This window comes from Caretta caretta, chromosome 7 (assembly GCF_965140235.1).
Source record: "Caretta caretta isolate rCarCar2 chromosome 7, rCarCar1.hap1, whole genome shotgun sequence".
Classification (NCBI taxonomy): Eukaryota; Metazoa; Chordata; order Testudines; family Cheloniidae; genus Caretta; species Caretta caretta.
In genome coordinates this window covers 99,672,607-99,688,774 of record NC_134212.1, presented here as the reverse complement: position 1 = coordinate 99,688,774, position 16,168 = coordinate 99,672,607, and the positions used below count along the sequence as shown (strand labels likewise).

Sequence of the window (16,168 nt, the reverse complement as noted above, 5' to 3'; positions counted from 1 at the left end):
AGGAAGGGCAGTTGGGACTTAGGGGTCAGAGTCTCAACCGTCTGGAAATTCTATCACATAATTCAGGGCTCCAGGCCAAATAATCTGGGTCTCTGAGTATTGCAAAGAACCCAGGGCCTTGCTTATATTAGTGTGAATCAGGAATAGCTATACTGAAATTAATAGAGATACACAGATATATGTTTAATAAGGATTATATACAGAATTTAATATTAATTTTTATACAAAGGTTGCCATATTTAAGGTATTCAGCACACACTTAATATAGTAGCTGGAAAGGAGCCGTGCCTACTTGCAAAAACATCACTTAATCCTAACATATGATTGTGATACTTCCTGAGCTAACTGCACCTCTGACCTCTAGGTGGCCCCCTTGAGGGCACTCCACTTAGGCTTCTGGCTATTACATTTCTCAGGGCAGTAGCCTGTGATCCTCTCCCTCCAGACTGGGGACCTACATCTGCAGATTCCTGTAATTCACATTCAGGCCTCACTTTAGTTCAGCACAGGCAGTCCTGTTCTCTCAGGGGTAATGACAGGGTTAACCAGTGACTAGCCAGCTCTTGTAAAGCAGAGTACTATTTATTCGGTGAGACAGATATGGCAATTTCTTGCAGTATCTTTGGCAGATCTTACTGTATTAATTTTATGAATCATTTTGGGCCAGAGATTGTATGTAATTTCATGGGAGAGAGTAACCACACTTCCTCCAGGAACTAAGAACTGTGGGGAATGATTAGGCAAATTCACTCAGGCTGTAGCACCTCCAGAAAAGTACCACCACCTGGAGATGCTCGCATATAATAGTTCAAACTGGATTCTCCAGACACCAATAGACAAAGAAAGGACTTTTGGATAAATAGCTTGAATTTAAACTAACTCAGGCCTGCTTTCTGGTCCTATCAGGTCTCAGGGTCCAGCCATCACTTGTGTCTGGGCAGGGACCCATGTCCCACTGCCTTCTGACCAGGAGTCTTAAGGCCGCACAGCCCCCTGCCATACACTGCAGTAACCCCAGAAAGCCAGTCTACCTAATAGCCAGCACCTGTGCTTTGCTTTCTCTCCAAGGGCTATGACCAGCATGGCTAAAAGTTACAAGTTACCACAAAGCTGTCTCTCAGCAGAAACTTTTCTTCTTAGGATAAAAGCATCACAGAGAAGACACAAAAATCAATACCTCCCTATTAAACATAGCAAAATCTCCCATCTACAATCCAGAGCTCCAGTTCCAGAGTGTTTGAACCATGTGGTTCCACCCTTGAGGAATATGAAGGAAGCCAAGCCTCTGACTGAGGGATGCATTTATGAGGGACTAAAAGAGGTCTCAATGGCTCACACTGACATCATCCTTTCTTTTCCTGCAATCCCTTCTCACTCACATACCTTCCAACTTTAACAACAAATGAAGCAGGGATCTATCTCCTTCAATACACTGCCCTGATTCATCCTCAGAACAAGTCCAACCTGTGCACTTAAACAAACAAGGGGTGCTGAGCTAACAATAGTATGTGATCCTGTAATTAAAGATTGTTTTGTAATGGATATGAATTAAGGTCTTAAGTGCTTGCCTTTGCAACCTTAATATTCTTTTAAAATATTTTGTGTCTGTAATTTCCTAGGTTTTTATTAAAAACAAACAAACAACTGAATAAACAAATTCCATCATGTGTACTCACATGGGTCATCAGCAGGACGGGAAACTTTAGATCCACCATGCAGACCTCTGCCACCTGATCTAACAAAGTAACTGATAGCAGTAGAAGGTTGTCATTGTCTATGTGGGTCAGCATACAACACATCATTAACCTGTGGAACTCCTTGCCAGAGGCTGTTGTGAAAGCCAAGATTACAATAGGGTTCAAAAAGAGAACTAGACAAATTAATGGATGACAGGTCCATCAATGGCTATTAGCCAGGTTGGGAAGGAATGGTATCTCTAGCCTCAGTTTTGCAAGATGCTGGAAATGGACAACAGAGGATGGCTCACTTGATGATTACATGTTCCGTCCATCCCTATGAAGCACCTGGCATTGGTCGTTGTTGGAAGACAGGGTACTGGGCTAGATGAACATTTGGTCTGACCCAGTATGACTGTTGTTATGTTCTTATTAGAGGGGCATGGGTCACTTTGCCTATGAGTTTCACAGATATTTGCTGACAGAAGAGGAACGGTGAGACTCAGGAATCATGGGTTCCATTCCAGGCTCTGGAAGTTAGTGCTCCCTAATGGGCACAGACTTCTACTCATTTCAACACCCTCCCCTGCAGCATGACTGCTTCTGTTCTATTTCCTTCAACTTGTCCTTGTCCTATTCCTGTCTCTTCTCCATCCCTGGTTCCTTGTCCCAGTCCCATCCTCCTCATCTAGCTAGTCCCAATTCAATTTCTCAAGCTTCTCATCCCACTAAGTTCCCATCTTCTTCATAGCAAGTCCTAGTTTCAGGTCTCTGGATTCCCTGGTTCAGTCTCCTCTCCTCACCCCCAACTCTCAGCCTCCTTTCCCACCAGTCCCAGTTCTCTCCTTCCTGGTTCCCCATCGGATCTTTCTTCCTCACCACCACACTGGCCTCCAATCACCCCTTTCCCAACCAGGTTCCTCATCCAATCACACTCCCCATGTCTTTGTCCCAGGTTCTTGTTCCCATCTTTATTCTCAGCCCATCAAGTTCTCCCCCAGTATACTAGCTATTCCTCAAATCTGTCTCTACTGCCCACTCACGTCTTTACTCTGCCCCACTGGTTCTTAGTCCCAATCTCCTTGCCCAGCCAGTTGCAATCTCTCCCCCTGCAATGGGTCCTCATCTAATTATAGTCTCCCTCCACCTACTAGCTCCCAGTCCACTCTATTTTTCCTTTCCATCTCCCAGTTTCATCCTCATTGCCCAACCAGTGCTTGTCTCTCACACCTGCACCCAACTTCCAGGTTCTGCCCTTCATTGTCATCTCCTTGCCCAGCCAGTACTATTCTCCTTCTGCTCCCAATCTCCTTGTCCAGCCAGTCCCAGTTTCCACCCCCATCCATAAACTCTTTGTCCCAATTTACTCCGTTCTCCCCTCCCCCTGCAGATCTGGCTGTTATCCCCCTTTGAACCAGGCCATTTCTTCCACCATGCTGCCTGGGCCCAGCAAGCTCATTGATAGCACAGGACAGACAGGCTCACTGCTCTCAGTTTAACCACCCAGACCTGGATCCAGAATGGCCTATAACAGCAACTGAAAGGCTGGATCACGCTCATTGGAGAACAAATCTTCAGGAAATTTAGCAACTAAAAATGTAAAAATCTCTACTGAGCATGTGTGAACTGCAATTTTTCAAAATCTTATAATTTGCCAAATTTGGGCAGATTTTTACAGGGACAGGAAAGAGTATACCCCTGAAACAAAGGACACTCCTTTGCCAAATTTCAAGTCCATGGTCTAAGGCATGGAGGTTAGAACTGTTCAAAGAAAAGGTCACTAGAATTTAACATGGGCAAGACAATGTATTTTCCCTATCTTTGTTCTTGGAAACAGATGAAATATATTAGTCAAAATTTTCAAAAAGAGTCAGCCAGATTATAACCTACTGAAGATGGGGTCTTAGAATAGGAATAATAGTGACCTTATTATGAGAGGGGCTGGAAACAACATCTATTATTAAGATGTTCCATCTAAAGATCTTAAAGCCTTCTGCATACTTTACCAAATATGAAAAAGGACATCCGTTTGGATATTTCCCTTCAAGCAGATGAAAGAAGCAGAAGATTTGCTTCTTTGAGCCACAGTGTGTTGATGGGAGAGCTAGTCAGGAATTGTCCATTGGAATGATTTTGCAAATGAAAATGCAATTTCATCAAAACAATTTTTCCTTTTGCTGAAAAAAATTGATTTTCCATTAGAAAAAATTGGAACTGATCAAAAATGTTTAATCTCAAGTCAGTTCTAAAAACATTAAACTACAGTCACATTGCCTTACAGAAATGGGAGTTCTGGCCAACATTTTCTCTCATGGGCCAGTCTCTTTGGAGGACAACACTTCCCATAAAGTATTTCTTCTGCATCATAGGTGCCACATGATTAGATGCATTATGGAAGGTGTAGTCTGGCCAGGGAGCTTGGTCCAGATGAGAGAATGGGGGCCAGAACTACAACTCCCATAAGACAATTGGGAAACACAGTTTAATGTCAAACTGAGGTTTTACAATCCAAAACAAAAATTTCTCAGGAATGCCAAAATATTTCATGACTAAACAAATGTGGATGTTCTCAGAATTTTGCTGAGCTCTAGTGGGATGGGTGGATTGAGACATTACATCATCATTTATCTAACAAACCAGCTGAAGCCCCTCCACATGTCAGAGTACCACAGGTTCTCAGACTGCCTCGATGACTGTTTGTCCAGTTGCTTAAGAACAGCCCAATGTGTTGGCACCCAGGAACATTGCATCTGCATTCTCTCTTAACAGGCTATGAGGGGTTGTAACTCGCTATATATTTGAGTTTATTTGTACATTTTGCCTGTACTGATTGTAATCAGCAGTCAAGTATTTTGGGATACTTCATAAAATGGAATATATTACTTCTACTTAAGTAGCAGCAACTCTGTTTCTTAATATAATGAAGATACATTTCTATTTATAACTCTTCGTTTCACCTTCACAGCATGCTACATGAAAGCCTTGTTCTACAAGATTTTATGGAAAGCCTTTTTGAACACTAATAAAAAGTGTACTACTTTAAAAAAAAGGAACATTGCCTGCAAAACAGTGATTGAGAAGCAAACCTGCCAACAAACTATAACCATAATCTTGAAACATTAAAACAATTTCAATAATTTTAATAGTAATGATATGAAACAGTGTTCATACAGCTTTGGGCTTGTCTCACCACCTAAGTGGGGACGAGATAGCTATACAAGAAAAAGAAGGCACATCCAACTCATACCAAACCAACCATGACTTTATTCCATATGGCAGATTGCACAATGTATTAGAAAAAAATATAAATCATTTTCCTTGCAAAAAGATGTAGACACTGTATCCCCAACATAAAATACAGGATATTGCTTTGTTTAGTGGAAATAAAAAAAAATAAACAATCATTTCTGGGTGAGAAAATAATGTGTCATTATTTTCTTTAGCTAAATAAAATTGTAAGTGCATAAGGTTTTGTAATCCATTTTTATCTGCCAGGGAATAATAAACGATTACTTTTCTTCAGAACAAATAATACCTTCTAGTACCTAGTATGTGTAACTGCCAAATTATGTGTGTTAGCATTTACCAACGCCCAAGAGTTCATAGTTAGTCTAGGAAAGATTAGATTTTTATCAGAAAATATCACACTGTACACATACAAATCAAATATTTATATCAATAATAGAAATGTACAGCTAAACAAAGAAAAATACTGCTTGAGAATTTATTAGCTTGATTTACGACTATTTACTTTGTATATTTTGATATGTGATCTTGACAATGTGTTTTAATAGTTATAAAGCTATAACTTTTTGAATCTCAAGGTTTCCTTTCAATAAATAATTGTCTGACCTCCCTACTGCCTGACACCCCCTCACACTCCCAGTTTCCCATAACTGTGAAAATTTAAAAAAGAAAAAAAAGCTTAAAAAACAATCATCAATATTATCCATCAAAATTATAAAACAAAAATTGAATCCAACAAGCCTATTCTTAATTATTTTTCTTTTTTCATTCTAAAGCAGCCATTAAACTGAAGAAACAAGGACATTGATACTAATAACTAACTCCTGGTATGGATCCAATGTACGGGCTTGACTGGACAAGAGTCTCCCATGGCCTTTTTTTTTTTAAACCAAGGGAACCATTCTGATCTAAGTAGGGCCAGCATCTTCCACAATTTGCCACTGAAGCATCTGATTCCAAGTGGTGTGGGTTTCCATTTCCTTTTATAGTTGTGTCAAGTAATCTGAAAAGTTAGGATTTGTAATGCAATGAAGGCTCAATCCTTCTGATAGTCAAAGCATTATAGAGTAAGGTGGGTTTAGCAACACTAGACCTACTTGTAATATCATTTTTATTTGGCAGCTCAAGATTTAACATCTGCTGCAACTGGAGTGGGCAAAATGGTGGAGAAAACAAACACCCATTTCTTGTTGGCAAACCTTATTTGCTGTCCTTACATTGCAGCTTTCCTAGTGGATAGAAGTCTGTGCTGTGTGCCACAGCTGAAGGGGATACAGAGGACAGAAGGTTTGCAGCAGGTTTTCAGAGCCCACACTAGCCATGGCCTTTGCATTCCCCTTCTCCCCGTCTCCCTTCAACCTCCTTGTTGTGTGCGTGCTCCAACAGTTCAGTCCAGGAAAGATTAGACAACATTTGTGGCTTCAGAAGAATGCTATTGATTTCCACAGTGACAACATCTATTGTTATAGCATGCACAGACCTTAAATAAGATTGGAGCCCCACTGTGATGGACGCTGTACAAATTACAGATAAATGAAAATGTCTATCCTGGAGGGCTTAAAAGACACAAAACAGATGAAGGGTTGAGGATAAGGAAGACATAAAAGCAAATGAATATGGTGAAGAATTGGCAAAACTCTGTTATTTTTCTTTATTATTTTTTTTACATTGAAGGTAGAAAGAGGGTGAGAAATGGCAGGGATGGGTAAATTAATAAGAACGAGGGAGTAAGAAAAGAAAGGAAGGGAAAGAGGAATAATCACTATAATAGCCATAGTCAGTAGACAGTGTTTTGTAGGCATCACAGCAGAGGTGAGTTTTAAGAAGGGAATTGGAAAATAAGGCAGGGGATGAATGGATAATAAGAACATAAGACTGGCCATACTGGATCCATCTCATCCAGTATCCTGTCTTCAAACAGTAGCCAGACGCTTGAGAGGGAATGAACCAAGTAGGACAGTTACTAAGTAATCCAACCCATCATCCAGTCATAGATTCTGGCAGTCACAGGCTTAGGGACACCCAGAGCAAGGATGTCCCTGACCATCTTGGCTAACAGCCATTGATGGACCTATACTCCATGAACGTATCTAGTTCTTTTTTAAACCCAGTTATACTTTTCCCCTTCACAGCATCCCCTGGCAATGAGTTCTTCTGTACTTTGTGTGAAGAAGTAGATGTTTTCAGAGAACTATTCACTATTACTCCAAGATCTCTTTCTTGAGTGATAACAGCTAATTTAGACCCCATCATTTTGCATGGAGAGCTGGGATTACGTTTTTCAGTGTGCATTACTTTGCATTTATCAACATTGAATTCCAGCTGCCATTTTGTTGTCCAGTCACACAATTTAGTGAGATCCCTTTGTAACTTTTTAAAGACATCTTTGGGCTTACAAAATTACTCAAGAAAAAGTTATCAACTGCAAACATTGCCAGCTCATTGTTTACTCCTTTTTCCATATGGTTTTATGAATACGTTGAACAGCACTGGTCCCAGATTCTTCGGAGACTCTATTTGTGTCTCTCCACTGTGAAAGCTGACCATTTATTCCTACTCTTTGTTTCCTAGCTTTTAAACAATTATTGATCATGAGGACCTTCTCTCTTATCTCATGACTGCTTACTTTGCTTAACAGCCTTTGGTGCTGGACCTTGTCAAAGGCTTTCTGAAAGTCCAAGTACAACTATACCAACTGAATCACCCTGTCTATATTTGTTGATACTCTCAAAGAATTCTAACAGATAGGCGAAGCATACTTTCCCTTTAGAAAAGCCAAGCTGACTCTTCCCCAACATTCTATATCCATCTATGTGTCTGATAATTCTGTTCTTTAGCACAGTTTCAACCAACCAATTTGCCAGGTACTGAAATTAGGCTTACTGACCTGTAATTGTCAGGATCACCTCTGGAGTTTTAAAAAAAAGAAATCAACTCTACATTAGCTACCTTCCAGTCATCTGGTACAGAGGCTGATTTAAGCAATAGTGAATACCATCTAGTCCTGGTGACTTATTACTGTTTATCAATTTGTTCTGTATCCTCTTCTACTGATACCTCAATCAAGTTCCTCAGATTTGCCACCTAAAGATGGTTTAGATGTGAGAATGTCCCTCACATCTTCTGCAGTGAAGACCGATGCAAAGAATTAATTTGCCTTGTCTTCCTTGAGTGCTCCTTTAGCACCTTAATTGTCCAGTGGTCCCACTGATTATTTGGCAGATTTCTTCTTTCTGATGCACTTTTAGTTTTTGTGTCTTTATACTAGTTTCTCTATAAATGCTTTTTTGGCCTGCCTAATTATACTTTTACACTTGACTTGCCAGAGTTTATGTTCCTTTCTATTTTCCTCAAAAGGACTTTACTTCCAGTTTTTAATTGATGTGTTTTTGTCTCTAACTGCCTCTTTTACTCTGTTGTTTAGCCATTGTTTCTTTTTTTGATCCTCTTATTGTTTTTTTGGTGGGGGTACACATTTAGTTTGAGCCTCTATTATGTTGTTTTTTTAAAAATTTCGATGCAACTTGCAGGCATTTCACTCTTGTGACTGTACCTTTTAATTTCCATTTAACTAGCTTCCTCATGTTTGTGTAATGCCCCTTCTTGAAGTTAAAAGCTATTGTTGTGAGTTTATTTGGAATTTTCTCCCCTACAGGAATGTTAAATTTAATTATACCAGGGAGTTTTCCTTCTGCATAACGGGCAAAATAGAAGAAAGTGCAAAGGTATTTGAAAGTGAAGCTGACTGGTGGATAGTAAAGGCTGAGAACATTGCAGAAATAAAGGCAGGGGCTGGCATCATTATAAGTTATTAGGGGAGCATCACTGAATGGGGTGAAGGGTTTAAAAGGTGAACACAAAGAGGTGAAATCCTGACCCCATTGAGATCAATGGCAAAACTCCCATTGACTTCAGTGGGGACAGGATTTAACTCAAAAAGCTTAAGTTTGATGTGGAGATGAAAAGGGAGCCACTGAAAGCACTGATGGCATGAGGTGGGCAGGGCAATGAGCCAGGCAGATGATCATTTTGAGTGAACTTGAGGGGGGCAAAGTTGCAGTAGTCCAAGCCAGAGAGGAGGCGGTTACAATAGTCAAAACATGAAATGAGGACAATTTGGAAGAGAATTTTAGCTGTTTGGAGAGATGGAAGGCTGGATTTTAGAGGTATTGTGTAGGAAGTAGCAATGTGTTTTAGACATGGCCTGGGAGGGCCGTCAAAGATGATACCCAGGTTATGTGTATGAGCAACTTGGAGAAGATGATGGTGCATGCCGTGACAGAGAAAGAAGATGGTATAGGGGAAGGCAGGAAGGGACCTGTGGAGAGACTCCAAAGATGGCTGGAAATGTAGGTATCAGATTCACTGGGGAAGCAGAAGTAAAGCTAAGAAGATGGCACAACTACATGAAGGAAGAGTGATTTTGTAATGGAGAAACTCAGCATGATCAGGAGACTTCTGCCAGACACATAGCACAAGAACAAGAGCTGAGAAAGTGAAGTCAGTGGAACTATACTGATTTATTCCAGCTGAGGATTGACCCTGTTTGTCTATTTGAGTGCTAAGAGTAGACTTGATCCTGTGGTACTTATTCAGGAAAAACTCCTCATTGAATTTAGTGTAGATGGCCCAGGCCTCTGGTTGATGGTCCAGGATCTTGGGGGGATCCACAACCATAGAGGTAGATGGCCCAAATCCACCTTTGATAAAGAATGATGAAGAAACTCCAAGAAATGCAAACATGGCATTTCCAGTCCCCAGCATAGAAATAAACTTAACAGAGGGTCGGAGGAGGGGGGTGAGTAGCGGGAAGGTATTTCTTAATGGGTGGGAATTTCAAAAGCTCCTAAGTATGTTAGGCACCTAACTCTCATTGAAAATCAATGTGAATTAGGCACCTAATTCATTTTGCTGCTTTTCAAAATCCCATTCATAGACTTCAATGGGAGCTGGAGCAGACTAACTCCAGTAGTTTACATTTGATTACATTAATGTGAGTTTTACTTAATTTAGCACTACAGTAGTAGGCCCTCTTTGTGTATGGAAAGTACTTGTAGACAGAAGTCAGAGGGAAAAAATATCAATGCTACCAGTTCCTAGACCAGCAATGCATGTGGGAACCAGTATTTTACTTCCAAATACACTCCATCAGGCATTTATAAAAGTATCCATCAACATGGCAGCAGGCTACAGATATAAACTTCAAACAATGCATACATTTTGGGGACACAAATTAAGTAAAAGTCATCCAGGTAGAGATGCATAAGCAGTATAATTGTTTTGCCCATCGGTATACTTATTTATGGTCCCTATCATCCATTATGGAAAGCTGAACAGCACTAAAGTTGATCAATAATTAGTAGTGACAAGAACAGAAGGCAGCTTATTGTAAAGTATTATTAAAACCATTGAAATACAGAAATCATTTGCAATATTCTGCTTAATTCCTAAACGCTAGATAAGATTAATTGATAATTAAAATAAGAGAGTCTGGCAAAACAGACAGAACATGGATTTTCCCCCTCATAATGAATCCCTGCATTATCCAAAAGAATGTTGCCGTATTACATGTCGCAGAAAATTGAGAAAATACAAGAAGGTAGAAAATTACCTGTCTACAGCACAGTTTCAGATTAAGAACAATTCCATAATAATGAAGGCTGGGGGCAGCTATGGTTTTGCCATTATTTAAAATGGCATTAGCTTTGATCTCAGTAAGACAGACATTTGTTTTAAAATGTATCTTGTTTTTTAATGTGAGTACCTACATTTGGGCTTCAATTATCTTTATTCTAATTATTTGTTTATTAGTGTTTTCTATGGGGCAGCCAGTGTGTTAGATCAATTCAACAAAATACTCGTGAAAAGTCACATCCATCTTTGCAGCAATACATTTTCTGACCTTTTCCAGGTATAAAATATAGTATTTATACTATAGCACATATATTATTGGACCACTGGCAACTGTAACATACTTATTTATGTAGATTAATGGAATTTATTTCATGCATGTTATCTTGCATAAATTAGTTTTAATGAACTGATGGATCAGTTAGTGTTCTATTAATAACTAACTGTCTATACACAGACTATATCAAATTCTAAAAATAAGCAACTGATGTTAAAATTACACAATAAATATTATGTCAGCAATCTCATTAGTGTGTTTTGAAGATAAACCAAGTCATCATTGGGCTGGCTATACCGTAGGTCAATGGAGTGGGATTGCTGGTTGCTAAGGAATCTGGGTTTTAATTTTCCATAAGTTTATACTTTCTCTTTTGACATCATTTTTAAAATTTAAATAAAAGGTGAAATGTTCTTGTTCTGGACCTTGTTATCAAGGTTACAACCAAAATGGGAATTTTGCCTGAGAAAAGAATGCAGGACTGAAGCCACTACCTAAAGTAAAAATAAGATCAATAGAATGAAAATGCATAGTGAAAAAAAGTGTTCACAGTTATTTATTACTAACCTGGTATCGGCTGAGGTGTTAACACCACCGTGGGAAGAGGCCTTGAGGCAGTAGCTGGCCTAGATATAGCCATAGCTACTTGATTTGTCATTAAAAGAGGCTTCTCGTGTCCCTGGAAGATTCTTGATTCCTCAGGATGTATCCATGCTGAATCCAGAGCAAATGCATTATTTAAATATATCTGCCAAGGATAAATAAAAAGTATGTTGAAGTTGAAGATAACATAGTTTCATTGCTTATTGTTTTCCTGGTTTTTATGTCTTTGATTCAAGCTCTTATAGCTATATATACACGTTTGTAGCATAGAACATGTCTCAAATCACGAACGGTCTTATAAGACTAGATTGATTTATGTTTCCTAACTATTGGTAGGGTGTGATTATCTAACAAACAAACTAGCTCATAATGGGACTATCCAGTTTAGAAAGTACTGCCAAAAAAAAAAAAATCCAAACCCCACAGTATGAAAGAACAAGGCCAATCCTACCCCAGAGACAGCTATGGCAGAACAAATGTATCTACAACATTTGGTAACCCAAGGTTGTTCCAGTGAGGGCTGAGAGATGGAGGAAGTGAAAAAGTGACTCATATGCTTAAATTTTCAAGGCCTGAGGTTGCAAATACTGTGTGAAATCCTGGCTTCACTGAAGTTGATGGCAAAACTCCCATTGACTTCAGCTTTGTCGGGATTCCAGCTGCTGAGTCCATTTCTAACAAATTTATATAAATGTGCAGTCAATAGCAAGGTGTTGCAAGTAGCCAAAATATGGAAAACACATCAAAACCAATTATTTTTGGTGGTACAAACATATTTTACCTGACTTAATACAGAACTAATGTTAAAGCTATTTTAGTCTTTTTCACTATTTAAGAGAACTGCTGATTTATACCTTCAGAAACAGCCTATTTAGTGATCAACTTTTTATAGCATTAATTTTTCGAGAGGATTTTTGCTTGACAGATTGCTGACCTTGTCCATGCCATCACAGTTTACAAAACTCAATGTTTTCCAGTTGTTATGATAAGATCTTAATATAAAAATGTCCCATGTAAAGCTCAGAGTTACCTTGCAATTAGGTAGTCTCTTATCTCTCCAATTTTTCCTGGCATGAGGTGGAACAGTAGATGTGTATACATGTGGGAAGATAGGAACAAATTCCACACTAGAAGAAGGTGAAAATCCTATAACTGGAGAATGAGCTCCAAACATCCACTTAAAAAAAGAAGAAATTACAAAATTAAATGAATGAAAAGTATTCTACAATAAATCAACCAAAGTTTGTACACACTGCATTTAAAAAGTGAATTTCAAACTAATTTAATTTAGCAACTTCTTTAGTCTAAACATTGGGTTTTCTAAAAAAGCATTATTGTTCAGTCTCATATGTATTGTGTGCCACTCAAAGCTAAACTGCTATAGAAATCTACAAATAGAAGACTCAGAGTTAGAGTACCTAGTCAATGCTATTACTAATCACCAATGTACTGGAAAAAAAAATCACATATAAATAGAAAACATCATCATACAAGATTGTGTGTGTGTTTCTGTCTCCAGAGGCAATGGAAAAAACAAAGACAAGGCAGAATATGTGATTTCCTGACTCTTGAGTTCTTTGGACAAATATATTGATATTGTAGAAACATTTCTGCATTTCAATCAAATTTCCTCCCACTTCAAAATAATTGATGTTATTCTTCCATTAAACACAAGAGCATGTAGCTTTTTCTCCTGCCCACCCTCTTTCAAATCATTAAGTTCCAAAAGACATTCATAGCTAAAATGCTTGACTGGGAATCTCTAAATAAAATTAATCTAAGATTATGAAGTTCAAAGTTTTATGTGAAACAGCATTAAAAATACAACAGAAGTGCTAAACTACTATGAACTTAACATAGCTATTAATATCTAATACATTAAAATTTAAGATGACCATTAAAGCTTACCAGCAAAAGTTAATTTTAAGTGGCCTTACAATACTGACAAATAATTGAAACATTTATCAGAAAGCACCACTGAGATGTATTGCTTACATTAATATGGTTCAAAACATCTTAGCGTCTATTGTATATCTATCTATAAAAATCAAAATAGGAGAACTGAATTTAATGGCCTATATTGTTAGAGTGCCCCTTCATTACCAGCCTGCTTTTTCCATAGCAAATAGGAAAAGATCAGAGGATTAAAGGATGAACAAGACAAGCCTTAATGAGCCAGTGCATGAGCCATCCCCCACCCCCTTCTTTTATTAAGAAAAAGATATTGCAGGTTTCTAAACATTAAGGGGAAAAAATCTAGTTCCTGGACATTAAATACCTCTAGTGGCAGCATCCTGACACAACAACATAAAAACATGTTGCAACTGCATCCAGTTGTATTTTTAAAAAAATTATATTACGGATCTTGGAAAAGCCTTATGGGACATTCACAAACATTATAAAAATAGGACTGTTCAGGTGATCAATCAATGCCTTATCTCTTCTAGTAGGCCAAAATTAAAAATGGCAAGACAACTTTGTTTTAAAGCAAGAAGGAGAGACAGGCTTGAGTTACTTGGCTGAATGAAAGACACCCTTATATCTTTATCTTCCTCTTATTTAAATGGGGATAATAAACGCTATTCCTAGCCTGCTCTTTCGCAGCAATTATAAAACAAGATGATTTTCTATGGAAAATAAATGCCTCTTCCTGGAACAAATACACTTTGGAACCGACCAAAACCAGCAATCTGTTCATTGCTCAGCCCCAGCATTACGGTTCTCTTTGCAACGCAATCTCTGCTCTCTCAATCCTCAGCTTTTTACACTCGAACTCCCGCAAACTGTGGCATGCCATTGACCAGCTGTACGGCCCAGACACTTAACAGAACATTAACTCCTAGCACACTGGAGTCTGACCGCAGGGATTGCGGTTCTATACGTTTTCAGACACACAAGTCTGTAAAAACACACAGGGTATGTGGCTTAAGTACGAAGCCACACGTCCGGAATCCGAAATAAATTCCCATGAATAGTTTATGCGGGTTCCCCCTGCCTTTGAAGTCTGACACAGACGGTGCAGACAGTTACTAACGGATGCGCAGAAACCGTGTGGGTCTGCAACAACCAGGGCTGTGCGGGGCAACTTCAGCACCACCGCGCGTTGGACAGCAGGCAGAAGTTCTGCCCTCGGCTTTCTGCCCAGGCAGTCATCACCGCATCCCCTCCCTCTGCGCCCCCCCACCCCCCCAACCAGCGCCTCACGAGCGTGGCTTTTTTTACTGACCCTGAAAATGACACGCACGAACTTGCGTGGACCAAGCCGGCTGTGCTATTCTAGCAGCACTTCGGGAGTCCAACACCCCGATCGGGAAAGGGGGGGGGCACAGGGAGGGGGAAGGGAGGATCGGGGAACCGCATTCATTACCTGCCCATCCAGGAAAGGATACTGGTGCACGGCAGGGCGCTGATCTGGTGCAGAGGGCACTGAGAGAGGCAGGAAAGGCTCGCAGGGGACTTGCCAGCCGGGAAGCCCCTGGAGCAGAGGAGCAGGGTGGGGAGGGTGCGGCGAAGAGAGCAGAAGTGGAGGGGGCACCACCCCGGCCCCACCTATCCTGAAGACCCCAGCCGCACTCGGGACCATCCAAATCCAGGGAGGAGGTGGGGGCTCTGCATTCATCTGCCAGAGGAGAGGCTGCTGCCGCTTGGCTCTCGGAACCGGGAGCATTCTACATGGTACGGTACCGTCCCTCCGCTCGCAGGGCTCGCCGCCGGGACGCGCAGGGGCAGGCAGCCGCGGGAGCGGGACCGGGACAGCTCCGCCGAGGGGGCGATGCCCATCCGTGCCCCCGCTAGCTCTGGCGGCTGGAGCAGCGGCGGCAACACCAGAGCCGAGCGCAACTCCGCTCCATTCAGCTGGGCGGCTGCTGCCAGGCTCCGCCCACTGCCCAGTCCTCCCTCCCCTTCTGCTGATGCATAGCGCGGCAGGAGACACCTACGGGGGCGGGGGGGGCAGCTGGCCGGTCTCCGGCAACGTCCCCTCCAACTCCTTCCCGCTCTGTGTGCGGACGGCAGGACAGCCCAGGGCAGCCTCTCAGTCCGCGGGCTGGGGGGGGGGGGGAGAAAAAGAAGGAAGGGGGGGAGATGTGTAAAGGAGGGGAGCTGGGCTAACAGGCGGGGGGGGGATCACCGAGGGCCGCTGCCTCAGAGGGGTGCAGGGAGAGCCTGGAGCCCGCTCCTCTGCCTTGGGAGGCAGCAGGGGGAGAGGGGGCTGGCGGGGAGGCCCGGTCCCGGCTCTAATAGAACCCTCCCCCCCACACACACACACACACCCGGATAACCCGGCTGAAGGTGCCCCTAGGGGACACCGCTGGGCACTCGGTCCTTTCCACCGTCAGCTCCCCAGAGAAGGGGACGCGAGCGGAGCGGGGCCCTGCTCCCAGGAGAACACCGCTCCCAGGCACTGAGCAAAGGGGATTTCCACCCTGCCCACCAGGAACCCCCTGGCTGATCACCACCCCAGGAACCGGGTGACAGGTAAAGCTGGTGGAAAGTCAGAATTTCCCTTTCACAGAAATAGCGACGTGTTTTCATTTCATTCCAGGGAAAGAAAAACAACAAAAGTTAAAACATCAACGTAAGTTCAAGATTTCCTGCTGGGGTGATCATAAAAATTGTTGGGGGGGTCAACGGCAGTGTTTTGTTTCGCCAAAATTGAAATGTTTTGTTCTGATTTTGACTTTACATGTTATATTACATAATGTTTAAGAAAATTTGACCGAAGTCATTTCAGAAC

The 16,168-nt window shown here is 41.2% G+C and overlaps 1 protein-coding gene across 1 annotated transcript in view; it reads right to left on the bottom strand.

Moving 5' to 3' along the window:
• The window catches only part of LOC125628866 (transcription elongation regulator 1-like protein), a 243,610-nt gene extending 228,298 nt beyond the window's left edge, over positions 1–15,312 (bottom strand). The window contains 4 exon segments of the mRNA XM_075130998.1: positions 11,398–11,578; positions 12,464–12,610; positions 14,801–15,064; positions 15,067–15,312. Of these exon segments, the coding sequence (XP_074987099.1) occupies positions 11,398–11,578; positions 12,464–12,610; positions 14,801–15,064; positions 15,067–15,213 (739 nt within the window). The 5' untranslated portion in view covers positions 15,214–15,312.
• Between the last annotated feature and the right edge of the window lie 856 nt (positions 15,313–16,168).